General features: G+C 65.1%; 4 protein-coding genes across 6 annotated transcripts in view; 3 read left to right on the top strand and 1 right to left on the bottom strand.

The window, feature by feature from the left end:
• Positions 1-91: 91 nt before the first annotated feature.
• LOC148419694 (uncharacterized) lies at positions 92-10633 on the top strand. Its single transcript, XM_088421945.1, has 24 exons — positions 92-152; positions 246-318; positions 365-425; positions 1905-1983; positions 2042-2256; positions 4117-4254; positions 4529-4656; positions 4725-4865; positions 5123-5297; positions 5496-5745; positions 5819-5966; positions 6427-6605; positions 6771-6868; positions 6927-7007; positions 7081-7349; positions 7491-8714; positions 8879-8983; positions 9058-9115; positions 9174-9323; positions 9376-9459; positions 9730-9903; positions 9982-10086; positions 10153-10266; positions 10384-10633. Exons 1-24 carry the CDS (start codon positions 92-94, stop codon positions 10576-10578), a joined length of 4305 nt encoding a protein of 1434 aa, XP_088278071.1. The 3' UTR covers positions 10579-10633.
• A 152-nt stretch (positions 10634-10785) lies between these two features.
• Positions 10786-13284, bottom strand: gins1 (GINS complex subunit 1 (Psf1 homolog)). Of its 2 annotated transcripts, none has more exons than XM_088420735.1 (7): positions 11911-13284; positions 11760-11824; positions 11553-11651; positions 11386-11476; positions 11203-11313; positions 11065-11139; positions 10786-11002 (listed from the first exon to the last, which is right to left on the bottom strand). In XM_088420735.1, the coding sequence occupies exons 1-7, from the start codon at positions 11983-11985 to the stop codon at positions 10934-10936; spliced, it is 585 nt and encodes a 194-aa protein (XP_088276861.1). In that variant the 5' UTR covers positions 11986-13284; the 3' UTR covers positions 10786-10933. The 2 variants fall into 2 exon arrangements, with proteins under 2 accessions (XP_088276861.1, XP_088276860.1); XM_088420734.1 differs by having other exon boundaries at positions 11203-11319; positions 11911-13275.
• On the top strand, positions 12306-15651 carry abhd12 (abhydrolase domain containing 12, lysophospholipase). The gene is made up of 13 exons (XM_088420733.1): positions 12306-12909; positions 13419-13540; positions 13666-13756; positions 13829-13948; positions 14009-14039; positions 14109-14154; positions 14214-14346; positions 14422-14459; positions 14599-14678; positions 14751-14833; positions 14921-14999; positions 15087-15214; positions 15434-15651. The coding sequence occupies exons 1-13, from the start codon at positions 12581-12583 to the stop codon at positions 15468-15470; spliced, it is 1317 nt and encodes a 438-aa protein (XP_088276859.1). The 5' UTR covers positions 12306-12580; the 3' UTR covers positions 15471-15651.
• Positions 15652-16688: 1037 nt separating this feature from the next.
• Positions 16689-26141, top strand: part of LOC148419691 (PH and SEC7 domain-containing protein 1-like) — an 11668-nt gene continuing 2215 nt past the window's right edge. Inside the window, exons 1-17 of one of the 2 annotated variants that reach the window (XM_088420725.1) lie at positions 16689-16891; positions 17506-19307; positions 19456-19564; positions 19769-20004; positions 20065-20222; positions 20509-20695; positions 21003-21187; positions 22734-22898; positions 22978-23058; positions 23440-23552; positions 23631-23689; positions 23801-23890; positions 25005-25048; positions 25114-25280; positions 25373-25443; positions 25626-25783; positions 25971-26115. In XM_088420725.1, coding sequence (XP_088276851.1) covers positions 17610-19307; positions 19456-19564; positions 19769-20004; positions 20065-20222; positions 20509-20695; positions 21003-21187; positions 22734-22898; positions 22978-23058; positions 23440-23552; positions 23631-23689; positions 23801-23890; positions 25005-25048; positions 25114-25280; positions 25373-25443; positions 25626-25783; positions 25971-26115 — 3666 coding nt within the window. In that variant the 5' untranslated portion in view covers positions 16689-16891; positions 17506-17609. Of the gene's footprint in view, positions 16892-17031; positions 17335-17505; positions 19308-19455; positions 19565-19768; positions 20005-20064; positions 20223-20508; positions 20696-21002; positions 21188-22733; positions 22899-22977; positions 23059-23439; positions 23553-23630; positions 23690-23800; positions 23891-25004; positions 25049-25113; positions 25281-25372; positions 25444-25625; positions 25784-25970; positions 26116-26141 lie in introns of those variants that run through there. The other variant, XM_088420726.1, reaches the window with a different exon arrangement.

Below are 26141 nucleotides of genomic sequence, written 5' to 3'. Positions count from 1 at the left end.
ATAAAAAGCGACCTTGTCGTTCCGGCAAAATCCGCTCCCGAGGTTCCACCGGTTCCACGAATACGCTCCAAAATTCAACGCGGGCGGAAAGATGGGATTCGGACGGTCAGTCGAGTACTCGGACCGACTTCCTCAACTGGAACGCTTCCTCGGTGGGCTAAATATTCTCAAGTGTACGGCAATATTTTTCTCGGGGGGGGGCACCTATCCTCCAAGCAGTCCTCCGCTTTCCGATCCTGTGACAGGGGCCACAGCGGGGCCACAGCCGGACGGCCGACGCCAACAAGAGCTCTGCGTGCGCCCGCCCGCCGGACTCCGGTCAGGGACGGGCAAACTTTTTGTGCTTTTCCAACGACCTTCTTAGAATCCCCGAATTCACACTGAGCTTCCGTCCCAACGATTCAAAAACCCAACAGCGTCCCAGGGTACAAATCACAAAAGAAAGGTCGCGTGTTTTATCTGACCGTCCCCTCAGCAAAAGTGCACTCTTACGGTTTGCGTTTGCGTTCATTGGACCAAAGAGTTTGTTACGCACATCCAATCCTTAAACGCAAGACGCACACAAAAGAATCGTGAAATGTTTGTGCAAAAAACAGCTTCAAACTGGTTATATTCAGTATTCACAAAATACCGTCGGATGAAACTTTTTAGCGGAAGGAGTTTGTTTTTTTATTACAAAAAGGCAATTGGCTAATGACCAATTATGCGCAAACGAACGGAGAAACACGAGCGAACCCTTCCACCGTTTTTTTTTTTTTTTTTTAACCATTTGCAGCGTCAGCGTTTTCTGGTCGCTTGTGCGTGACGTCACACACGCGCCACCAATCCCGGTTCTCGTCTCCCCTGGATTTCGCGGCTCCACCGAGCGGCCGAAACGTGCTTCGCTACACGCGCGCCGCGCTCCGGAAGTTGAATCAGAATAAGAGCTCGACTTTACGAGAAGGAAGACTCCGAACTGCACTTTAAGTATTGTTTGGACTTCGGTTATCATTTGGAACAGCAACCGAAAACAAGGGCGGAGCTGCGACTGAGTGTTGTTTCTCGCCTGCCGCGGTGGAGTTGAGCGTTTTCAGCTCTGTTTTGGAAAGTGACCGGAAGTTGAATCCACTCTTCGAGGAAGACTCGCTCGCCGAGCGGATGAAGAAGAGGGTAAAAAGAGAGAAGACGACGAGAAGCACGGATGAAACAAAAGCGTGAACAAGTCCTCTTGACTTTCGGTAAGTCGCGCCACTAAACTTGCCCGGTAACGCAACCGTTTACGTCACCGAACGAATGGCTAACTCGAGTTGAGCGGAGGGCGATACTTCAACTCGGTCCAAATTGGAACATGTGAAGTTTTTTTTTTTTTCTGGGCTGTCTTTTTCCCCTCCTGTTTTTGGACTTTCTTTCGTTCCTGCCGCGTTCGCATCGTTGCCATAGAAACCATCAGCGCTTCCAGGACCCCTCGTCTCTCGCGCGCGCGCGCACTCAGGCTAGCGAAGACTTGAGCGACCGACTCGACTTTTCATCCACGGCGTACTTTTGCGAGTTTGTCTTCGCGCCGTTGGCGAGGCGGGCCGCCATCGGCGCTTACCTGAGAGCGACGCTGATGTCATTTGTAGTCGACGGCAAGTGGCAAAATGGCCTGGGAGGGGGGGGGCGTCGGCTTCAAGTCGCCCTGGCGTCGGGAGGGGTGAAAGGACTTTCCGGGACGCCGACGGATGGCGCCGGAAGAAAGAGGCCTGCCGCTCGTGGGGGACTCGCACCCGGGAGGAGGCGGAGCCTTAGATCCCGGGTGTCAAAATAGGGTTTGATTGATCCGTTTCATCCGAGCTCCGTTCCTTTTTTGGCTCTATCCGCGGATCGGGCGGAAAAAGCAAAGTTCGGTCCCGTTGTGTGAAAATCGCTCCGCTTTGCCCCCTCAGGTGGCCTTTGAGGCCCTCAACGGCAAGCTGGCGGGCCTTTGGCGCTGCGCGGAGGCCTCGCCGGGCCCCCTGGCGCCAGGTGGGGAGGCGCCGCGGACGCCTCAGCCGACGCGCCCGCTGACGCGCTCTTCCCGCAGCCGTCGCGGACGAAGTGGAGCCCAAGTTCGTCAAGGGCGACAAACGTTACGGCCGCCGCTCGCGTCCCGACGCCGGCTGCTGGCCGTCGCCCGCGTCGCCCGAGTCGCCCGCGTCGCCCGAGTCGCCCGCGTCGCCCGAGTCGCCCGAGTCGCCCGCGTCGCCCGGACTCCGCGGGCCCGACTTCCGGCGATCCGCCTCCTTGGACAGTGTGGAGGTAACACGCACGCGCACGCGCACACGCACACGCGATGACGCAAAGGACTCCACGTGCCCGCCTCGGCCACCGGGAGGCAGCAAGCGCACTTTGGCCATCCTCCTCGTCCGACTTACAGCAGTCGAGTCACTCTGCGCTTAGTTTCATTCCGTAACTTAGCGAAATGCGCACTCGCAGTTGAGCGTTTGGTCTGTTTTTCTTGGAATGGGCCTTTGCCGCCATCTTCGAGGATGCCTTCCGCTTTCCTTCCGACGAGGCGGGCATCAAGTTCCGGCGCCCCGAGAAAGACTTTGGGGCGGGCGCGCGGCGTCCGCGTTTCGGCAAGACGTTGGCGGAGGGTCCCGCCTCCTGCATTCCGCATTCCTGCTCCAGTGGAGCGCAACAAACGCCTTGCTTTTCTTTTTCTTTGGCGTATTCCTTTTCTTTGACTTCTTTCTCCCGTCAGTTTTTTTCTTCTTTTGTTTTTTTTTTGTTGTTTTTTTCGCCACGCGCATGTAAACGCTTTCGCCATGTCCTACTTGCGTGAAAACGGGGCCCAAACGCGCCCTCGGTACCACGCTCCCTCATTGTTCAGGTACTTTAACGCGGGGGGGGGGGGGTGAATTTCTTGAAGGCGCTGGCGCGAACGGCGGGAAGGAAGACCTCTCGGACCCCTCGCAATCGGGCGTCTGGTTTGGAAAAAAGATTCTCATTCTATTGCTCGGCGATGGCAAGAGCGGGCTCTCCGTTTGCTTAACTGTCGCAGGAGCGCCGCGAGTCGGAGCGGGTCGCGCCGGCGCGCTTCCGGGACCGTCTGCGCCGCTCCGCCCCCATCTGCTGCTCCTCGCCGCTCGGGGTCGGAGGCGTCGGTCTCGGCACCTTCCTTCTCCTCACCTTTCTTCGATTCGCTCCTTAAAGCGCGGAGGGCCCCCGTCCTGCACGTTTCTCCCCGCATAACGCCAACGGGTAGCTCATCCGCAAGCTCGGCAGGAGCTTGAAGACGACGCTGATCGTTCGCGTCAGGACGGAGGAGGACGGGAAACGCGCAGGATGCCGGACCTTCGCGACCGGACTTTGACGGCCACGCTTTAAAGTGACACTGCGCGTGTAACATTTTGCTCCGGACGGCAAGAGGAGGAGCGTTTATTTATTGCCGCCATTACGCAGCGCCCCCGCAGCTCCCGCGGGCGCGTGTGAAAAATGACGCGCGCCCCCTAACCCGAAATAATCACTCCTGCGCTGTCCTTCGCCAGAACGGACGTGGGCACCCCTCCCCCCCCTCCCCCAAGTAATATCATTTCATGATAACTAGACCTACGATGATATTTCGAACATAGTGTTGCTCGTAAAGAATGTACGATCGTTGAATTCCTTCATTTCGAAGGAAAAACGCTCTAAATCTTAAGCTTTGCGGAAAGGGCGCGTCGTGGTGGCAAACGCTTCCCTCCTTGGCCGGGAGAGGGCGCCGCGCTGCTCTCACACCATGCGGGAATTGGCAGTGTTCGGCGCAAGCGACTTCAGGTCGCACTGAGAAAAGAAGAGCTACCGAATCCATTTGATCGGGTGCCGAGCTCAAGTCCCGGAGGGCCGCTCCGCTCCGCTCCGCTCCGCTCCCTCCTTCTCGCGCTCGCACCTGATTCAAATGATGAGCTGATCAGCTGGAGCCGACGGCAGATGAGCGAATCGTTTGGCGCGCAGGGCGGAGAGCGAAAGTGGCGGCTCTCCAGGACGGCGGCAACAGGGAGGCGCTTTAAAAGGAGGCCCGCGCGCTCTCTCGACGCGGCCCTCGGGGTCAGCTGACCCCGCGCCCCTCCTCGCCGACCGGCCTTAATCCGCGGTCGGTCACGCGTCTCTTTCCCAACGGCGGTCTCTGGCATGCAGACCGAGGCGGAGGACGGGTCGGCGCCGGGGCCCCACGTCCTCAGCCGGCTGGACGACGGCTCGGGATGCGCCAGCCCCGAGGGGCTCGTCGCCCTGTGGAGCGACGAGGGCGTCCGCGACGCCCGGGACGTCTTGCAGGTCGGTGGCCGAGGTCCGCGTCCCCCAAATGTTCCGCGGCGGTCGTCCGCCCCCGCCGGCCCCGTTTGTTTTTCTGCGGGTTTCTTCTGAGCGCAAAGATTTGAAACGGAGCAGAAAGCGCCGATGACGTCAAAGACGTCGCTTAGAGCGAGAGCCCCCGCTAGCCCGATGCCAACGCCGCGTGAGGAAACGGCACCGGCGGATGTTTGGACACGTGCAGAAAGGAAAGTTCCTTCATCCGGGTGGGCGGGCGCCGACCGCTAGTTTTGCGCAGGCCCTGGACTTGCCCGGCGAGGAGCGCGTCAGTCTGCGCGAGCTGACGGCGGCCCTGGACAACGAGCTCCTGGCCGGCGGGTTAGGGGCGGCGCTCATCAGCTACAAGAAGGAAATCCGGCACTTGCGGTGAGCCGGCCGGCCGGCCGGCGCGCCCGCCTCGGCTCGGCCCGAGTGACGCCGGCGCCTACCGTCAGGGCGAGCGCGGAGCAGGCGCGCGGCGAGCGGGACAAGGCCAAGGCCGACCTGGAGCGGGCCGAGCGCGGGAACCTGCAGCTGCTGCGCGAGGCGGACGAGCGGCTGGCCGGCGCCGAGGCGCTCAACCGGACCAGGGTCGGGTGAGCGGCGGGGCCGCTCCGGAAGTTTGTCTTCTCCGAGATCACGCTTGAGCGGCGGAGAAACGGCAGAGAAATACAGGAAAGGTCGAATCTCGCGCCGAGCCATCATTTGCATTTTGCGGGCTTTTCCCGCTTTAAAGATGAATGGGATCCCCTCGACTTCCCTTCGGAAATGCGGCTCGGGTCTTGGCCGGCGACGTCACGCCGTCGGGGAGAAAGCTGCAGACGGGTGACGCGCGCCGCTCTGCGGTCGGCAGGGAGCTGGAGCGGGACTTCCGCGAGCGTCTGGCGGCGCAGCGCCGCCGAGCGGAGCAGGAGAGCGAGGCCGCCGCGCAGGAGCTGGAGCGGGAAGGCCGACGGCTGCGCCGGCAGCTGAGCGAGCTCGGGGCTCGGGAGGCCGAGCTACGGGAGGAGCTGGCCGCCGCCGCGCAGGTGCGTCGGCCGCTCGCGCGGCGCTTTTCTCGCCGGGCTTCTCTACTCCGGCTTTGCCAGCGAAGAGCTGAAAAAGGAGGGCCTGAAATGCGGGCGACGGGGCGGCCGGATCCCACGTGACGCCCCGTGCGCCGGAGACGCTTTTCGGGCCTTCCTTTTTACAACGGTCCAAACGGGGTCGCCCTCGGTCCCAACCAGGAGAAGAGCCGTCTGGAGGAGGAGCTGGCGGAGGCGAAGCTGGGGCTGAGCCGGGCGGAAAAGGAAGGCCGGCGCCTGCGCCGGGACTTGACGCAGCTGCTGCGCCGCGAGGTCGGAATCGCCGGCGTGTCGGGTGACCTCGCATCAAAGATGGATGAGGCCCGTTCTCCTCTCTCGGCAGCCGGACGGCGGGCTCGACCCCGAAGACCAGCTGGCGCGGCTCCGGGAAGACTGCGAGCGCCGCTGCAGGGTAAGCGAGCTCCTTTTTCCTTCGCTGGTTTACTGCGGCGGGCTGAGGCCGGCGCCTTTCCCCGCGCGCCCAGGAGCTCCGCGACCAAAACGACGAGCTGAGCTCCGAGTTGGAGCTGCTGAGGAGTCACAAGAAGAGCCGCGGGAAGTCTGCGCGCGCCGCCGCCGCCGCCGCGCCCCTCGGCTGGTCCGAAACGCCGCCCGGCAGCCGGTCCGACTCGGGTGAGCCGACCACCCCGCCTGTCCCGCGCGCGCTCCTCGGCTAGCGTTTGAAACGGCTCCGTCCCAATGTGGCCAAAGGTCGACTCGCTCTCGGTGCAACCTTCCGCTGGACAAATTCAACAACGGCAACCAAATTGGGTTCCGAATTGCGGGTTCCGAATACGAAGCCGAGAGAAAATCCGTGCCGGGTCTCGGCGGCGGAGGCGCTCTTATTTTGAAATAAAAACGAAGGCCGCACGATCCTTATAGCGCTCCATGTATTTTGCCGAGAAAGTAAGTAAATCGGCGTCGTTCTCGACACCGTTGACGTTTGGGGCGTCCGGACCGCCGGATGGCGCCAAACGGCAAAGGAAGCGCAATCTAGCTTCACGAAGCTTCGTTTGGCCGTCGCCGCGTCGATTGCCAGCTTTTGTGTCTTCGGTCCTTTTCGGACGCCCCTAACCCTACCCGTCCTTTTCAGACGACGGCGGCGGCACCAAGCGTCACTCGTCCCCTCCTCGCGCCGGCGCTCCCGACGACTCGGGTCCGTTGGCCTTTCCTCGTTCGTACCCAAGCGTGGAGTCAACATTTGGGACTGGCGTCAACTCTCCCCTTTTCGGTGGCGTCCGTTAACGAGGGAATTCTTGATCGGCATCCTGGGTGGGCGTTTCTTTTAGCGGGACTTCCAAACACCGCCCTACGTGTTTGCGCGCCGGTTCAAACCCAGCCGCGATTTGCCGCTCCAAAATGTCGACCCCCGCCTTCGCAAACGCGTCGGAAGCCCTAAGGTAGGCGGGGCTTGACTCCCGCCCGCTCCCCGGACAGCGGCGGCCGTCAGCATCGAGACGGAATTCGCCTTGGAGAAGCTGAAGAGCAAACACCGGCGGGAGATCCGGGAGCTCAACGTCCAGCTGGAGACGCAGGTAGGGGCGCGCGGCGGGCCGGGACCGGACCCCCGCCCGAGCCGGTCCCCGTCCTCAGGTCGACTACTACGAGCGCGGCCTGGAGCGCATGCGGCGCGGCGTGGAGGCGGAGCGCAAGGATACGGCCCGGGCCTTCGAGGTAGCCGAGGCGCGCGCTCCCCGACGCCCGGCGCCTCCCGTCCCGTGACCGTCGGCGTCCGCCGCCCCTCTAGCTGGAAATCGGCGAGCTGGAGGAGCAAAAGGCGGAGCGCCGGGCCGGGTCTCTGAAGGAGGCGCTGGACGGCCTGCGCCATCAGACGCGGCGCGCCGAGCGGGAGCGCAGGCCCTTGGCTCGGCTCCCCGGGACGCGGCGGGACCGGGCCGACCCGGAGGACGACTTTGCCCGGGGGATGGGAAACTTGGTCCGGGAGCCGAGCGCCGAGAAGGACCGCTTGGAGGCGGAGCTTAAGCTCAAGATGGAGCAGGAAGTCATGACCGTCAGGTGGGTGCAGCCTCTTCTTCTTCCCCCGCCGCTTCCAAAACGGAAACGCCGGCGCGGCCGCCCGCCTTCCAAGTTTCATCTTCGCTCGTTCGCTCGGCCGCGCTCGTTTCTCGCTTTGCCCGGAGGTCGCTTTGTGAGCAGGGAGGAGGCGGCCCTGGAGCTCTCGCGGATGAAGCTGCATCACGCCGAAGGTCGGCGCCGCCTGCTGCGCCGCCTGCTGCGCCGCCTGCTGCGCCGCCTGCAACTGCTGCGCCAGAACCGCCGGCGGCGGGACGCGAGGAGGCGGCCGGAGCGCCGCCGACAGCCAGGCGCCCGGCCCGAGCGGGAGAAGCGCGAGATGGAGCGGAGGAGGCCGCAGGAGGAGGAACCCCCGCAGGAAAAGAGGAAGGAAGACGAGCAGAAGTTAAAGAAGAGAAAGCTGCAGGAGGAGGAACAGCCCCGACGGCAAAAGGGGATGTTGGAGGAAGACGAGCGCAAGTTGGGGGAGAGCAGGCCGGAGGAGGAGGAACGCCTGCGGAAGGAAAGTTGGAGTTTGGGGAAGGACAAAGAGAAGATGGAGGAGAGGAGCCCGAAGGAAGAGGAACATCTACACCAGCAAAAGAGGAGGCTGGAAGAGGAGAAGACTGAGCGGAGGATCCTGCGGAAGGAAGAACATGAACAGGAAAGGGGAAGGCAGGAGGAAGACAAGAAGATGGAAGAAGACAGCCAGAGGAGGCCGCGAGAGAAGGAACGTCTCCAGCGGGACGAGACGTTGACAGAGGAGGAGATGAAGCTGGAGGAGCGGGAAGAAGCAAGGAGGCTGGAGCAGGAGGCGGCTCGTCTCCCGGGGGAGTGGGGCCGCCGGTCCCGCGGGCCGCACGCTGAGTCGCAAATGGCACGCCGCCACCGTGAGCGGGAGGCTCCGCCGCCGCGAGCGGACGAGGTGGTCACCCCACGCGAGCCTCCGGCCTCGCGTGGGAAATTTGAGCGGGAGGAGCCAATGGGGCTCCAGAGGTCGGGGGACCGGCGAGAGGCGGACCCCGAGGAGCGAGCCCGTCACGCGGAGCTTCTACGGGACGCGCCGAAGCGGGACCGCGGCGGCGTCTGGCGTCCAGGCTCCAGCCTGGACCCGCAGACGGAAGAGGTGGCCCGTTTGAGCCCGGAGAAGCGCGGCTACGTGGCCCTGGCCGACCGGCTCTCCGCTCAGATGGTGGACACGGAAGAGGAGATGGAAGAGCCGCGGGACAACGGGAACCCGGGAACCCGGGCCGACGAGTCTTTTGAGCTGGACAAGCGGAAGATGAAAAAGCAGCTTCTGGAAATGGAAATGCTTGTTCTGCGGCTCCAGGACCCGGACCGGGACCGGGACCGGAAGGCTCCCCCAAGGTCGGTGGCGCACCGTGCCGCTCCCTCGAGCCGTCGCCGCCGACGTCCCGTGATCTCGCCTCAAACGCGTCGCCGTCGTCGCGACTAACCCGATCGCCGGCGCGGACGTCTCGGGCACTCTTGTTTTCTCGCGGCCGCGTCTGAGCCTTTTTGCTTGCGCGCAGGGCGCATCTGGAGGAGGCGCGCGCCGACAACGCCGCCCTGCGCCGCCGTCTCTGCGTCCCGCGGCAGGAAGTGGACGGGCCGGACCAGGAGGTCGCCGACAAGAGGTCGGTGAGCTTTGGCCCCGCGGGGGACGTCTCGAGCGGCGCCGCTCACAAGCTCTCGGACCGGCTGGGTCCAGGAGGGAGCTGCGGGAGCTGGAGGGCGGCGGGCGGGAAGCCGACCGGCTACGGCGGGAGGTGAGAGCGCGCCGCCGCCCCCGAGCGACCTCCGAGACAGACGGCGGCGTACCGACAGGAAGCGGAGGTCCTGAGCGGCCGGAACGCCGAGCTGAGCGCCGCCAACGCCGAGCTGAGCGCCGCCAACGCCGAGCTGAGCGCCGCCAACGCCGAGCTGAGCGCCGCCAAGGCCGAGCTGAGCGCGCAGCGCCAAGGGCTCCGGGCCCAGGTGAGGCCGTCCGCCCCGAGGCCCTTCCCGGACTGAAAGCCGCCGCCCTCAGGTGCGGCGACTGCAGGAAGAGGCGGAGCTGGAGCGGGGGCGGAGGCTGCGGCTGGAGGAGGAGCTCGGCGAATGCAAGCGCCAGGTAGGCCGGCGTAAGCGTGGAGCGCAATATTTATACAAGTTGGGTGACATGGGTTAGTAGTAGTCCGGAAAAACAGCGACTTCAACACGGTGCGGGGTGGGCAATTTCACAGTCGTGCCTTTTAAATACCGAAGCATCTGAGGGAGGGGCGACGAAGCGCTTTGCTGCCCTCTTGTGGCTTTGACAAGCGAGTGCAAGACATTTTCTCGGGATAGTCTGGCGAGGGCCCAACGTTGCTTGTCCTTTGTCCGACGTTCTTCCGCGCTGCAGCTGAGCGAGATGGAGGCGGAGCTTAGCGCAGCGGTGACAGAGGGGCAGAAAACCGAGGCGGAGCTCCGGAGGGCGGCCACACTAGGCGACCGCAAAGTGAGCCTCGCGCCCGGCGCGCCGATCGACCGGGAAGCGCGCTCGGAGAAAGACCCGCGAAACCGAATGCCGGAAAAGGTACGTCCGGGCGGCCCGATGCGACCGGGACGCAAGCCGAGGACCCGCTCCCCGTTTACACGCCCCGTCTCGCCTCAGGCCTCCGCGGCGCCGGATCCAGGGGGGCGGGATGGGTTGGAGCTCAGGGAGAGCGCGGCGCGGCTGCGGGAGGAGGGGCTGCGGCTACGGGCTCGCGCGGAGGAGGTGAGCGCCGCTCGGTCGAAACCCGGGCGAAACCCGCCGCGCTGACGCCGGCCGGCCCACCCGCAGGAACGGCACGAGAAGGCGCTGGCGGAGGCGCGCCTATGCGCGCAGGAGCTGGAAGTCAAGCTGAAGGCTTGTCGCGCCGTCCTGCGCGACAAGGCCCGCCAACTCCAACGGCAGGTGGGTCAAGGTCAATTTTCAGGTCCCGCGTCGCGTTCGAACTCCGGGAAAGAACCCGGGCGGCCGGAAGAAACGCCTTTTCGGTCGGCGTCTTAACGAGGCCCCGCGCGTCCGCAGACGGCCAAGAACGTCAAGTCGAGCGCCATGCTGAAGGAGCTCTACGTGGAGAACTCGCGGCTGCTGCAAGCGCTGCAGCGGAGCGAGCGGAGCCGCCACCAAGCCCGCGAGGACAAAAAGCTGCTGGAGGACAAGGTGGGCGCCCTCAACCGACTGCTGGCGGACGTGGTGCCCGCCGCGCTCCTGCAGGCGTAGACGCGGACCGCACCCACCTTTGTGTTTGTGACAATAAAGCCATGTTTTTAGCGGCGGCGTGTGTTGAGGCCAGAACTTTTTGCACACTAGATTTCCGCATCGACAGAAGGGCAGATGCAAAGCGTTGTCCCGCCGTCTACCCCCCCTTGCTTTCAAAAGTTGCCCTGTTAGCAGAAGACTTTCCCCGGGCAAATTGAGCAGACCGAGTCATCCCGAGAAAATTTTATTTCCACGTGGCAAAGCCGCACCTTCCAAATGCGCGCGTCGCCTTTTGACGGCAAAACGTCGGCGTCGCGCCGGCCGGGCCGGACCGTCGCTCGCGTCAAACGGAAGAGCTGCCGAGTCCACGCGGCGCTCAGGAGAGCACGTGCTCCAGGACGCCTTGGCGAATCAGGTGCTCGCATTTCCAGCGCGGCAGGAAGTGCTGTGGGGCAAAGCGCGTCACGTGACCGCCTCTCACGACCGAAGGCGAAAGCGGCGCCCGACCTGACTGTTTTTCTTGAGGAGCACCAGCGTACCGTCGTCCATCTCCATCTCGCCGTGCTCCTTCACGCACCTGACCTGCGCAGCGGGAAAAGCGTCAGCCGCGCCGACACGCTGTCCCTCTCTCGCGCGCGCGCCGACCTGGATGTAAAGGCTCTTGGGAGGTTTCATGTCCTGCGTGACGTCCAGTCCGCCGCCTCCGCCCAGCGAGCGCATGAAGGACGCCAGAGACTTTTTGTAGCGCGAGAACCACTGCAGCTGCACGAGAGCCGCGGGTCAGCGGGGGCGGGGCGGGGCGGGGCGGGCGAGGGGGGCCGAGCTCACCTCCTCGGCGCTCATGTGGAAGCGCACGTTGGCGGGAAGCACGCTGCCGTACTCCCAGCGCAGCGCCCGGATCCTCAGCAGCCGGTCGTAGCTGCAAAGGGCGCGACAAGGCTTTGGCGCCGCCTGGCGGCCCATCGCAAAGCGCTTCCCCATAGGAAGCAACTTACAGGTAGGCGCCGACGCAGCGTTGGTTCCTCAGCAGGCAGCAGTGACGCAGGCGGATGGAGGGCAGCAAGTCGGCCCTCTGCTCGCTCTTGGTCTCGCTCCTGCGCGGCGCACACACAAGCACAGGCGGAAGCGAGCCGCTCAGTCACTCGGCCCGGCCCGGCCCGGCCCGGCCCGGCCCGGGCGTCTCCGCTCGCGCCGCCACGCACACGTCTCTCTGGTTGTGCTCGTAGAGCGCCTCCATCTCCTGCAGCGCCTGGCGCACGCCGTCCCCCTGCGCGCGGGCACATCGCGTCAGCTCGCGTCGAACGCGCGGCGCGGCGCGGCGCGGCCCGGCCCCGCCCCGCCCGGCGCTCTCACGTTGAAGGCGGGAAGCTGTCCGTCGTCCATCCGCCGAAGCTCTCGCACCAACTCGACGGCTTTCTCGCAGAACATCCCGACGGCGACAGAACAGAGGACCGAGCGCTTGACGCTGGCGCCAAATGAAGGACTTCCGGGTCACGTGGCAAGACGGCGGCCGCCCCGGGACAAACTTGATCGTCGGCGTCTTCGCCGGCCGGCCGGCTTCAGCCGGGATGCCGCCGCGCTCTTCTTTCTAAGCTAAGGTGAGGCTCGGGTGGGGGCGACCGAGGCAACGCGCGGGAGGTTGGGCTTCGGCGCAAGTCAGTACCGCGCGTGGCAGCGGGGTTGGCGTTCCGCGGATTTAGCCCGCATGCGCGCTAACACGAAAGGCGCTGCGGAGAGGCTCGTCGCTTCTTCACTCGCCTTTACGTTGACGCGAGAGAAAAGAGAAAAGTCGAGGCCGGCGTCCCTCTCGCCCAAGCTTTTCCGCTAGTTCTCAGAGGGTGGCGCTCGCGGTCGTTCCGCGGCGTCATTTGACGCCTGACCCTCAGCTGACTCGGCTCTCGTGAAATAAGAAGGAGCTGCGGACGTTCGTTCCAGTCGCCGTCCGTCGGCTTTCGACGCTCAACGGCGCACGCGCGCCGCCGCTCGGCCTCTCGGCTCTTCCCACGTTCGCCGGAGGCAGTGAATGCGGCGCGGTCACGCGATTGGCCGTCCGTTCGCTCGCTCGCTGCGCCCCTCATCCTCGTCCTCATCCTCGGTCGGCGCTCGGCCCGAAGCGAACCCCGCCGGCCGAACCCGCCCCTCATCGTCTCGCGCTCACTCGGCAGATATGCGGAAGCGGACGCCGTCGGCGACCGTCGAGCGAGAGGAGCGAGAGGAGCGAGAGGAGCGAGAGGGGCGAGAGGAGCGAGAGGGGCGAGAGGAGCGAGAGGAGCGGGGCGACGCGCTCCGGGAGGCATCGCGGGATTCGGCGAGCGGCGACGCCGGCGCCATGAGGAGCGCCGCCTCACGCAGGTCGGGTGGCGTTCCCCCTTTTTCAGTCAGTGCGAGCTGACGCCGCGCCGCGGGCTAACGAGCGCGCGCCGCCCGGACCGGTTTTGCTCCTTAGGCGCAGCAGGTCGGCCGGTTCGACCTATCGACCTTCGCGTCCGTCCCTTTCTCAGGTGGCGTCGATCGGGCTCCGTTTTGCCGGGCTCCGTTTTGCCGGGCTCCGTTTTGCCGGGCTCCGTTTTGTCGGGCTCCGTTTGCGTTAAGCGACACTCGCCAGCGGGTATTTTACTGACGGATTCCGACAGGACCCGAAGCAAGGCGAGGCTCGCCCGTTCCCTTCTCTTCATGCGGCAGGTGTCACGTGTCGAGCGGGCCATCCGATCCGCTGACCGCTGCGTTTGAGCGCGCGTCGCTTTCCTCGGGGCCGCCGGAATTGTGCTTGGCCGCCAGAGGGCGCCATAGAACGTCGAGGGTGTTTTGCAAAAGGTCGAGATGACCGCGGCGTGCTTTTTGCTTGACTTTTGACCTTGCAGGGGCGGCGCCGCGTCCAAGGTCAGGCGCGCGGCCCGCTGGCTGCTGCTGCTCTACGTGTGCGTGCCCTTCGCGGTCAAGCTGTGTCCGTCCATTCAGGCCAAACTGGTCTTCCTCAACTTCGGTGAGTCCGAGTCCGGGGGGGTGGGTTTCGGGCCCGCCTGACGCGGCGCCCCCGCCCGCCTGTCGCCCCCGCCCGCCTGCCGCCCCCGCCCGCCTGCCGCCCCCGCCCGCCTGCCGCCCCCGCAGTGAGGATCCCCTTCTTCCTGGACCTGAAGCGACCTTCGGACGCGGGCCTCAACCACACGCTCAACTCGTACCTGTTTGGCATGGGAGTGTGGTGAGGGCGCCGGGCCGCGCGCAAACGCGCAAAAGCGAGGCTCGCGCGCGACCTTTGCCTCTTCCGCGCCAGGCACACGGTCCCCGCCGACATGTGGCGAGAAGCCCAGGGCCGAGGTCAAGAATGGTTTGAGGCCACGCTGAGCTCCGCCCACCCCGCCGTCCTCTACCTCCACGGGAACGCCGGCACCAGGTGAGGCGCGTTGGCTTTCGGGCGCCTCGCTAAGCCTAACCTGTCTCGGCCGGCGCGCAGGGGCAGCGACCACCGGGTGGAGCTGTACAAGGTAAGCCCCCCCCCCCCCGGCCGCCGAGGCGAGTCGGGGGCCTTGACGGACGAGCCCGTCCGGTTTCAGGTCCTCAGCTCGGCGGGCTACCACGTGGTGGCCTTCGATTACCGAGGTGAGAGCGGGCGCCCGTCGCCGCCGTCGCCGGCCGCGCCCTCACGCGTGCGCGCGCAGGCTGGGGCGACTCGGAGGGCGAGCCGTCGGAGGGCGGCATGACGGCCGACGCCCTGCTGCTCTACGCTTGGCTCAAGGAACGGCGGCGCGCCGGAGGCCGGCTCTACGTCTGGGGTCACTCGCTGGGGACGGGGTAAAGGGGGCGCGCCCGTCTCGGTGCCGGCTGAGCCCCGCCCCCTACTCACCCGTCCCGCCTTGCGTCTTTCAGCGTGGCCACCAACCTCGTCAGGCGGCTGTGCGACAAAGGTACGGGTATGGGGCCGCCGGCTTGCAGATGCCCCGTTGAAGTCAGCCAAAGTCTCGGAAGACGCTCTAACATGCACGACGCGCCGTTAACGCGGGGGGGGGGGACGCCGGACGCGCTTTGACGCTCGGCCCATTGCAGGAACTCCCCCGGACGCTTTGATCCTGGAGAGCCCCTTCACCAACATCCGCGAGGAGGCCCGGAGTCACCCCTTCGCCACGGTAAGACGCGCGGCGCTCCAGCTTCGCCGGACCGCGACGGTAAAGGCGCGGCGCGGCGCGGCGCCGCCTCAGCCCTACAGGTACCTGCCGGGCTTTGACTGGTTCTTCCTGGACGCCATCACCACCAACGACATCCGTTTCGCCAATGACGACAAGTCAGTGGCCTTTGGCTTGGCGTCGGCCTCCTTTGCGGGAAGGCCGCCTCGCCCCCTCACCCCCCCACCCCCCATGTTTGCGTCCAGCGTCCATCACATCCGCTGCCCCGTGTTGATCCTGCACGCCGAGGACGACCACGTGGTTCCTTTCCGGCTGGGCAAGAAGGTAGGCGTCCCGCCGGCCGCGCGTCGGACGGGCCCGGTGGTCCGGGCCCGGTGGTCCGGGCCGGTCTGACGCGCGCCCCCCGCGCAGTTGTACGAGGCGGCCAGGAGCTCCCGCAGCCTGAGCGGCCACAGGGTGGACATGGTGGCCTTCCCCGCGGCGCTGGCCTACCGCCACAAGTTCATCTACGGCAGCCCGCGCCTGGCCCGCATCCTCAGGTGCGCACATCGGAAGGGAAAAAACGGGACTTTTTGGCCCAAACAAGAAGAGCAAAACATTGCCAAGAGTCAAAGCGGTGGCTTTGTCCTCTCAAGGGGAAACATTTCGGACCGAGGCCTTGAAATTTCGCACCCGAAACCCGTTGGACGGCGTTCAACGGGGAACGGCGCGTGTCACCTTGACGTTCGGGGCGAATTTTTCTTTCCTCTCTCTCGCAGGGATTTCTTGGACTCGCCCGGTCCCGGCGCGGAGTGAGCCCCGCCCCCGCCGTCCCTCGCGCTTCCCTTCCGACCGCCGGGTGGCGGACGGCGAGCCGAGGGCCGAGGGCAAAGTCTGCTTTTTCCACTCAGGTTGCAAGGCTTGAGTCTTTTTTCTTTGTTTTTTCACCAAAACATCCCGTAGAAGCCCTTTGCTAAGTAAAAGTGTTCCAAAGCGGCGAGCGAGTCGTGGAATGGTTTCTTGGAGCCGTCAACCGGGATTCGGCGCCCTCCGTCGGGCTGGCCCGCGCCCTTAAGCGACGTCGACTCCCGCTTTGTTTCCAAACGTTCAAACCGAGCGCGGCGTGCGCCTTGGGTCACCTGAGGGCGAAGACACGTCACGCCTTTCGCCCCCGCGACAAAGTCGGATACGGCAAGGAAAGCGGACTCGGGGGGCCGAGTCGGAACCGCCCGCTCGGCTCGAGTTTGAGCGGAAGCCGCAGGTTTGCAAAACCCACGTCGAGTCGGACTTGTTCTACTTGACTTCCCGAGCGCGCGGCGGTCTCCCGCTCGTGCTCTGGCTTCTCGCCGTTCTCGTAAGGAGGACTTGTTCTCTTACCGCTTTACGTCCCGTACCGATCGCGGAGACCACCCGGTGACGTCTTTGTGCAATGACACTCGAGGCGGCAAAAGCGAGGCCCGTTTCCCGGGGTGGCGTCGGCGTCCCCGCTATTGCAAGGGGAAAAGAAAACCAGAGACGCGGGCTTCCGACCGCCGATCCAACGGGATCGAAAGGAAAAGGCCTAACGAGCCCTCGCGGCTCATTTGTCACCGGCGCGAGGACGGGGGGACGAGACCGGTCGCCGAGGTAAGCGGGACCGCCGGCGTCAGGCGATTCGGACCCGGGCGCCGCCCCCCAACGAGCGACGCGGCAAAGGCCCAAGTCGGGCGGCGGACGCGAGCCCCCTCCCGTTAAGCGCGCGCGTCCCGAGCCGGCGCCAAAGCCAATGAAAAGGCTTAGGTCGCACTTTTTTTTCCATTTTCCGTCGCGTTCGTCGACAGCGGGGGGCCCGCTTTGTTCGAAGCGAAGCCTGGGAATTCCCGCAAGCCCCGAACGCCTCTCGACCGGCCCGCTCGGGCTCTTCGGCGGTCGCCGGAGGATGCGGCTGCGAGGGAACCGTTTGCGGGGAGCGGCACCTGGCCGAGGGCGTTCCAGTGCAGAGGCGTGTTCACCTTGGCGGGAGGCGCGGCGATTTCGGACTGGGCCCCCCCTCCCCCGACGCCGGCCGCTAAGCCGCCTTCTGTCGGCGACGGAGGGCGAGGCGCGCCATTGGCTGCCGGCCGAAAGACGAGGCGGGGTCAAGCTCATTGATAAAGGAGGAAGAGGCGGGGCCGAGCGAGCGCACAACAAGTGGAGAAGAGGGAGAACCTTTTCGTTGCCGTGGCAACGCAGAGGACACGACAGCAGAGGACACGCAGGTAAGCTAACGTCCGTATCGCTCGTGTGCGCGTGCGTGAGAGAGAGAGGAACGCGCGCGCGTGTGAGAGGAGTGATAGGGAGGGAGCACGTGTATGTGCATGAGCGCGCGCGCGAGAGAGAGAATTTGCAGGGGGAAATCCTATTAGCCTTCTATTTGTGTTCGGCAAAACTTGCACTAAGCGTCTTCTTATCTGTGTGTGTGTCAGTCAAGTGAGTTCAGAGTTCAAGCTATAGCGCTCGGTAAGTGTGGCCACGGCCGCCAGATTTCTTTTTCGCTCGGAGGCACAACCCAAAGGGACTTTGAGTGTGTGAGTGTCCTTGTTTTTGGCTACGCGGCGGGCGACCAATTAGTTTTTTACATTTTTGGTCGGTTTTCTCTCTTCGCGGGGACATTTGTGGGGAGCGTTTCGGCGGAGCCCGCAAGTGGAGAGCTCCTCTCGAGGTAACTTTAAGAGCAGGGCTTTGAATCGGATTACCGTTAGGAAATCCGTCGTGACGCTCGGGGGTAGCGGCTCGCGTCAACGGGATGACTTGATTGGACGGGCTCATCGGCACGAGGGGGCCTCGCTTCGCCCCCTTGGGTCCACTCAGCCCGCTCCTTCTTTTCGTGCAGCTCGACAGCATGGCGCGAGAACATCCGCCGAGGTCGGGGCCTCGTCCCGGCCTTCGGCGCGCGGCCGGCCCGGGAACGGCGTTGAGAGAAAGCGTCCCGGCGAAATGAGCCAGTCGGGGAAAGTGCTGCACCTGTACGTCCAGGTGCGCTCGGCGGCCGAGGAGGAGGGAAGGGCCCCGACGCCGACGGAGCGCGCGAGGAGGCGGCCCGCGCTCCGCTGTCCGGACGCTCTCCCTCATTCTTCCAGGAGCTCGGCCCTCTCCAGCCCCGACCCCGGCCCGGAGCTTTACCGGCGCGGAACCTGGGGCGGGCGGCCCGCCTCGCCGCCCTCCGGCTCGTCCTCCGGGCGCTCGCTCAGCCCTCAGGGCCCGCGCCCGGATAGCGCGGATTCCTCGGCTTGCTCCCGCCGGGACGAGCCGCCGCCCGCCTCCTTCGACGACTTACTTCAGGTCCTCTCTTGCGCGGCTCGCGCACCTTCTCCGGCCGCTTGCCCCCGCCGGTCCTGCCGAGTCCAAGGGCCCGGCGGTCGGGAGAGGAAGACTTCGGTGGTGACCTTCGGCTATATCGAGAAAGCCACCGTTCAAAGGACGGGCGCAGGTCGTCCCAGCCGGTGCGGTCGGGACGAGCCGTTTCCGGGCGAGCGACCCGGCGACCCCTTAGGATCCGGCGGTGGTCTCAGACGTGCGGAACCCTGTCCCGTTCACCGTCGCCCTCAGGCCACTCGCGCCTCTCCGTTCCCGCACAGCGACGCGGTCGCTAGAGACGCCACCTGCCGAGCCTTGGAGGAGTTCGGCTCTCCGGAACTGAGGCGTCGCTTCGCGGGTTGCGACGACGAGGACTACGGCCCGACGCCCCGGCGTCTGCGCCGCTCCCCGACCGTCCGCTCGCCCGATTCCGCCCCCGCGCCGCCATCCGCGGCTCGGCTGGCGGACCTCGACGGGTCGGCCGCTCAGGACTCCCCCGACGGATCGCCCGGAAGTCCCGCGTCCGATCAGCCGAGCGGCCGCACGTCAGGGCGCCGCCCCGGCGGCCCTTCCCAGAACCGGCGGTCCCCCTGCTCGGGGTGCAATAGTCCCCGGCTTTCCGGAGGATGTCACTCACCTCTACCCGCCGGACGGCCCGCCGACATCCGGGTCCTGTCCCCAAGCAGTAGAGACGATCACGCGAGTCGTACCGGAAGCCCCGGCTCCTTCTCCAATGTTGACATTTTTTGGGGACGGGCGACTCCTTCTCTGACACCTTCCCCGACGGAGTCTTTGAGGTCACTTAGTCCATATATAGGAGAATCGCCGCTTGGACGACCCCGAGCAAATTGCGCTCTTCTAAAAGAGAACAAAGCCGACCCGAGACGAAAGCCGGACGGGCACACGCTTCCGGGACTACCGGAAAGCGTCTCGCCCGTCTTGGCCGGAAAAGGACCACGCTCACCTGGGACATCTCATTCGTCTGTTTTAACGCATCGCCAGAAGCGGGGTTCCGACGGCGGCGGGGGCCCGCTCCGGCCGACGCACCGGGCCCCAGAATCCGCCGGTAGCCTCGAATCTTCCCGCCGAGCGGATGAGCTCCCGAGGACGGATCCGGTCCGGGACGGGCTGCGAATCTGCGGGCCGAAGTCCGGACGCCTCGCTCCGAGACCGCTTCGGGAGAGTTTGGGCAAGCGTCCGGGTGACGAGGCGGTACGAGACGAGTGCGGACCGCTCGGCCGTTTCCCCGGGGCTCGGCGGGAGGACGGCTCGGGAGCGGGAAACGCGTCTCCCGAGACAGCGGGCCGGTCCGGCCCCGACGTGGGCTCCGCCGTCCAGGTCTGGCCTCGCAGATCTTTCGACGTCGGCGCCGCGCTTTCTCACGCTGCCACCGCGACGCCCTTTGCAGTTTGACTTGGAGCCGACGCCGAATATTATTTTCGATGCGATAACGGTGCATCTGCGCTGACGTTTTTCCATCCCGCAGTCATGCGGAACGGCCGTCGGCCCGTCTTCGAGGTCCCTGAAAATCGCCCGAGCGAAGTGGAATTTCTTGTTCGGGGTGGAACAGAGCCAGGAAGGCCGCGGCGGCGAAGGTGAAGAAGAAACAGCGGCACGTTTACGAGCGTGCCGCAAGTCACAGTCACGGATATTCATTCAATACCGGATGTCGGTCGCGTCGGCTCAGCGGCGCTCTTGCTAGCTTCTCACTTCCAGCTAACGCAAAATGCCTTTTGGAACTTAAGAGGCGGCCGACAAATCACGTAACGTGCGCGCCGGTGGTTTTGTCTCGTATTCAGGCGCCCCTCCGTCCGCCGCGCCGCCCTCAAGCCCCTCCCACACCCGGTTGGACGGTCGGGGCGCGAGGGCCGCCCGGGCTCATCCCCGCGGGGCCCGTCAGATGGAGGCGGGGCCGCTCACGCTCACGCGCGAGCGCGGGGGCCGGACGCCGGAGACGCCGCGCGCTCTCAAATACTCGGAGACGGATCTGGACCGCGTACCGCTACGCCGCTACCGGGAAACTGATCTGGATGAGGTAATCGTGCGTTTTGCAGAAGACAGATGTCGGGCGACGGCGACCTGATATTTGACGCAGGTGATGCGGGCCGAGACGGGCCGAGAGGACGCCGCCGACGCTTTGCCGACCCGTCGCCAGGGGGGGGCCCCGGAGGACCGGGACGAGGGGGCCACGGGGGGCCGGCGGCAGAAGGCCCCCCCCCGCCGCCGCGCTGGCTTCGGGCCGCTGCCCGAGGGGTGAGAGCTCATACCCGCGCTCGCCCCCAGCGCGCGGAACCCCGTCCACGCGCGCGCACGTTAGCATACCGTGTCGTCGTCGAAGAAGGGCGCTCGTCCGAGGGATCGTCCAAGAAATCCCCTCGTGCTTTGAGGCGGCGTCCCCATTCAGGACTTTGAGGCGGCGAGATAGCGGGAAAGAAAAAAAAAGCAAAGTCGACCGCGACGGTCCGCTTGGTCTTGAAGGACGACAGTAGTCTACTTGGTCAACATCCTTTGCGACCGCCGCGGGCGTCCCCCCGTCCAGGACGCCGAAAAGCCCGTCGCCGGCCCGCCCGCCCGACTGTCACCTGGATTCCTTCAGTCGGCATTTTGAGAGCATCGTGGAGGGCCACCGGGCCAGAGGAACCTCCTACAGCAGCCTGGACAGCGTGGAGCTGCTCGCGGCCCCCGTCTTCACCTTGGACCTGCCGGCGCTCACCCCTCAAATGCAGGTGGGACCCTCGGCGCTTGATTCTCTCCGGCGTTTGCCGCAACTCTTCTCCAAGCTTGGCTCCGGCTGCTTGGTGCGCCTCCATTTTTCCGATCGGACCGGAGCGTTCTCGGCGTCGGCCGCGCGCGGATGACTCTTCTTCCTTTGCGCTGGCGTCTGTCTCGGACGGGCCGCCGTGTTTCCTTTCGGGAGCGGCGATTCTCTTCAGCGGCTGCCGCCCTAGCTGTTTGTCGTTGCAGTCGGACCGCGCCCGTCGCCGGGTTTTGCCAAACGGCTCGCTGAGGACGGTCGTCTGTGTGCGCACGCAGAGTCGGATCCGCGAGAGCGCCGGGAATATCGTCCGGCTGAGCCCGGGCCCTTTTTCCTCGGGGGTCTGGTCGCGAGGCGACTCCGAGGACGAGGGCTCGGCGGAGAAGGGGCCCGGGCGGCGCTCCGCCCTCAAAGACGCCGTCCGCAAAGCCGGCTCGGCCCCGTCGCTCCACGCCGCCGCCGGGTGAGTCCGAAACGCCGAAACCCCCGCTTTCGAGTGAGATGTCGGCGCCGGCCAAACGATAGCTGGACTAAATCGTTCGGGGGCGAAGGGCCATTCGCTCATCGGAGGAACGCCAATAACGACGACGTCTGATGCCAAAATGCCGCAGTAACACACCTCCTCCGCCCGATAGCGGCAGACGAGAACCGACGCGTGAGCGTGCACGTGTGTGTTTCCCTACCGGGAAAACGCAATGACCTCTAAGCGCTAGGAGAGTGACCTGTCGCCCGCCACCGTGTCGAAGCGCAAGCGCGATAAAACCGTGACGTCGGGCCGCTCGGGGGCGCTCCCTTTCGCGAATCGGAACGCCATCCGTCTCGGAATTCCGAGCGGAAGGAAAAGCGGCCGGCCGGGGCCCCTGGCGGGCGGGCGGGCGGACGGGCCGGCCACGCCTACTGCAGCCGGCTCCGCTTGAGGAGGAAATTCCAGATGGGAATGCCCGCCCGACCGTCGCGATGTCAACATCACGGCCGGGAGGTAAAAAAAAAAAAGGGGGGAGGCACCCGCCACGCAGACTGAGCGCCATTGGGGAAGAGCCAGGAGCCGCCACAAAACTTCGAGGAGGACAAGGAAAAATCCAGTAAGCCAAAGGACCAGAATACGGAGGTCATCGCACGCCGGGCGGGGAGGCCATGCAGACATGGCGTACGAGCTGCTGTGCTGGGGGGGCGGGGCTCTGGAGGATACCCTCCTCCACGCCCCGCCCGCCGTCTACAGGTCAGACTGCTGGACGCTCTCCATTTTGAGCGGTTGGCCTCGCTTTTCCCTAGATTGTCACTTGATTGTCTCTCGTACGGTGCGCTCCTTTGACGCATCGCGGCGGCAGGCGGGTCTCGCCGAGTTAAAAAAAAAACACGTTTCCTGCCGACAGAGGGACGCGTCGAAGTCCGCTTCCCGTTTGACGCCGTCCTCCTTTGTGAACGCCAGGAAGTGTTTGAGGCACTGGTGATTGTTCCTAGACTGCAGGAAAAGCTTAGCCCCCCCCCAAAAAAAAGAACAAAAACAATCCTACTGCTGTGTGAATCTTTCAATGACTAAATATGCGTTGGAATCCCCCTTCTTCTCTTGTTCAGCGTCAGTCACCGTCGCCGGCTTCTTCCGCCAGTCGGATGAATAGCTTATCCCGCCCGTCGACGCCAGAGGGCCGGCCCGGCCGATCGTAGAAAAAAAAAAGGTCTATCTCTCCCTCCTTCCTTAAATTGGGGTTCGGTTACTCTAGGGTCGGGTTTAGGTTCGGGTTTGGTCAGGGATAGTTAGTTGTTGTGGCGACAGGTTAAGTTAACCCGGTGATTTGAGGAAGAGCAAGCGCGGCGACGCTACCTTATGGGCCTCTCGCCCCGAAAGACGCCTTAAGCGGCGGGCCGGCCTTTTGTCGCCTCGGCGCCGCCGTTCTCACGTCCTCGGTGAACGTGCGACATTCACGCTGCGTAGCCGTGGCCCCTGCGCGCCAAGAACGTCTGGAGAAGGGGCCCGAGCGCGGATGGCGAGCCTTGTTCGCCCCTTGCAGGGAGCGCGCCGCCGGGTGCCCCGTCGAGCCGGTTGACGCGGCGGCGCCACCGCCGCTCGGCGACGACGTCGAGGCCGACCCGCGAGCCGCCAAGCGCCTCGCCGAGCGCCTCCATCAGCTGCGCGGCTTCCGCAAATCCGAGGTGGCGCCTCACCTCGGCAAGAAGTCAGTCCGCCCACCCGTTCGCGCGCGCGCACGCAGGCGCGCGCTCCGACCTAACGCGCGCTCGCTTGTGTTTGGCCAGCAATCACTTCAGTCAGATGGTAGCGGAGGAATACCTCAGCAACTTTGACTTCGACGGTCTCGCCATCGACCAAGCCCTCAGGTGGGCGCCACGCCCGGTCCGTCCTCCGCAATTCCGCGGTTCGGCGGTGGCGGCGTACAAGGGGATCCGCCGCCCGGGGATACGAGTGACCATCAGATAGGCGCTTTGCGCCCCATGCCGGCCTAACCCCAACTCTCACCCTAAGAAAGTCAAAACGGGCCTCGCAGTTAAGAGCCAGCGCCTTTTAGCACCCGATTCATTGGCCGGTATTCTCGGGGGTTGGCGGGTCACAAGAGCGCCGGCGATAGTTTCGACGGCAAAGACCGCTTGCAATCGAGCAAGAAATATGCGGGCGTTCGCTTTGCTTCCGGGCCACGGCTTCGACACCCGCGCCCGACCTGCGGTCCGCCGCCGACGTCGTCTTTCCGGATGTTCTTCCAGAAGCTTCCTGAGCAAGTTCACGCTGACGGGAGAAAGTCAAGAGCGAGAGCGCGTCCTGGCTCACTTTTCCCGCAGATACGTGGCCTGCAACCCCCGCTGGCAGGCGGCTCAAGGTGCCCGCCGGCCCAAAGGGGGCGCGCCGGCGTGCACGTGCGCGCGCGCGCTTCAGCTCCCCTGCGCTCTTCTCTCAGACAGCGTCCACACGCTGACTTGCGCGCTGATGCTGCTGAATGTGGATCTCCATGGCAACGTGAGTGCGACTGACAGCTTGCGCTTGTTGGGAACAAGCGTCCTTACCCGTGCGTGGGTGCGTGCATGGGGCTGTGTGTGTGTGTGCGTGCGCGTGTTTGCGTGAGTGCAGAATGTCGGCAAGAGGATGTCCTGTTCTCAGTTCGTCTCTAATCTGGAAGGTCTGAACGATGGCAAAGACTTCCCCAAAGAAATGCTGAAGGTAAAAACCCTTTTGCTCTGCCGTCCAAGCACGACGCAGCCACAGCAAAGATGCGCACACATGCAAACGCCCGCGCATCCCAAGATGCAATTTTCCCAGAGACAACAGGTGTCGGCCTTCCGCGACACGTCCTTAACGCGGCGAAACGTTAGGATGGCGCGGCCCCCTCCTTTCCCGCCGTCCTCGGCACGTCCCGCGCGATCGACGGCCGAGGGGGCGGGCCGGAGCCTCCTCATTGGTCGCAGCTGTTGTGGGAAAATGCGCAGCCAGAGAGGGAAAAGCATGCAGTCTGGAGGGCGAGCGAGAAGGAGGGAAAGAGAGAGAGGGGGGCTCTCCTCGTCACTCCGCTCACGCCGCCAGAAGAAGAGGAGGACGAAGATCGTTTTCCCGCCCGAGCGGGGAAGGAAGCGAGCAAGCGCGGAAGGAAGGGAGCGTCCGCCGCCAGCCGGCAGAGGGCGGCGGGCCTTTCGGCGCTCCGCGTCGGGGCCGCGGCCGGCGACCCGTCCGGGAGGAAGGCGACGCTTCATCGGGCAGAGCGCCGTACGTGACCACGCCCATCCGGCGCCTTCTCGCGGGTCCAAAGCGGAGCCGGCCCGGGCGACATGATCGGAGTCAACAGCATCCAGTCGGCGAGCCGAATGCGGTCGCGCTCCTTGGGTTCGGTGCGGAGCGCCCGCGATTGCAGAGACCCGCAATCCTTCCGGCGCTCCAGGACGCCCCGATCTCGCTCGCTCAAGCCCCTGGCCTTCCCCGACCTGCTGGGACAAACGCAGGAGCAGGCGCCCAGGAACGCCGCGCACAGCAACAAGAGAGACAAGCAAAAGAAGAAGGAGAAGGTAGAACGTAACGGGAAGGGGAGCGTCTCGCCGAGAGACCAACCGGCCGCCGGTCGTCGGGCGGCGCGTCGACTAAGGCGTCTCGGAAGGAAGCTACCTACCTCGCCGGGTTCCCCGAATCGGTCCGGCCCGAGGCCGTTCGCGCCGACCGCTAGTTTCGCTCGCTCCCGAGTCGTTTTGTTCCCCCTCCATTGCGGCGTCTGCCGCCGGGCCGACTCGCGCGCCGCGTCTTTGTCGCTGACGCTAAGCTAACTTCTGTGCTCCGCGTTTGTTTGCAGTCCTTGTACGCCTCCGTCAAGAAGGACAAACTCCAGTGGACCGTGTGAGTTTCTAAGCGCCAGCGAGGGAAAGCGCCCGTTTGATGCGTTTGCCGCCCCGTCCCTCCAGCGACGAGGAGGAGCCGAGGACGCCCGCCGCGGACGGCCGAACGGACTCCGCCTCCCACACCATGAAGCGAGCCTTGACGGGGCGCAAGCAGCCGGCGGCCGACGGCCCCACGTTCAAGAGCGGCTTCCTGGTGCGCAAAGTCCACGCTGACGCCGACGGCAAAAAAAGTAGGCCCCGGGGAATGTTGGATTCGGGCGCCACCCCAAAGCCGCGCGCCGTCGCGGTTATCGTTGACGGCTCCCGTTGTGTTGTGCGGCAGCGGCGCGGGGCAGGCGAGGCTGGAAGTCCTTCTACGCCACCCTGAAGGGTCGCGTGCTCTACTTGCAGAAGGTAAAAAGAGCTCCCCCCAGCCGTCCCACTTCAGCCCGTACCACACCACGAGTCCCGCAAGTCGGTTTCGCTCCAAAGTGCGTCGCGGAACGTTCGGAACGCTTTTCGCTCAAAAAAAGCAGAGCTAAGGAACGACGGGCGGGCGGGACGGAGGCTTGAATTGTCGGCCCTGTGCTCGGCAGGACGAGTACGGCGCGGAACGCGGGCTGACGGAGGAGGACGTGAAGAACGGCGTCTCGCTGCATCACGCGTTGGCCATGAGGGCCGCCGACTACGGCAAGCGGCCCAACGTCTTCTACCTGCGCACCGCCGACTGGAGGGTCTTCCTCATGCAGGCGCCGTAAGGGAGCCGCCCGGCCGCCAAAACCTCCCCTGCCGTCGTTCCCCACCGCCGCGCTCAAATCGCCGCCCGGGTCGGATGGGATCCGATCGGCTGGAAGCGCGCCGGCTCGAAAAGGATTTGGGGAGAGGTTTCGTTCTTATGCGGGTGACGTCATAAGCGCTAAGGCCATGTTCTGTCCCGCCAGGTCGTGCGAAGACATGCGCTCGTGGATCACCCGCATCAACGTGGTGGCGGCCATGTTCTCGGCGCCGCCCTTCCCCGCCGCCGTGGGATCGCAGGGGCGCTTCGCTCGCCCCCTGCTGCCGGGCTCCAGCACCAAACTGTCGCAGGTGGCGTTTGGCGGGGCCGTCCCGCC

This window comes from Hippichthys cyanospilos, chromosome 8 (assembly GCF_059441005.1).
Source record: "Hippichthys cyanospilos isolate Australia breed blue-spotted pipefish chromosome 8, RoL_Hcya_1.0, whole genome shotgun sequence".
Lineage (NCBI taxonomy): Eukaryota > Metazoa > Chordata > Actinopteri > Syngnathiformes > Syngnathidae > Hippichthys > Hippichthys cyanospilos.
The sequence above is the reverse complement of the archived record's forward strand: the minus strand, read 5'-3'. Positions and strand labels throughout refer to the sequence as shown.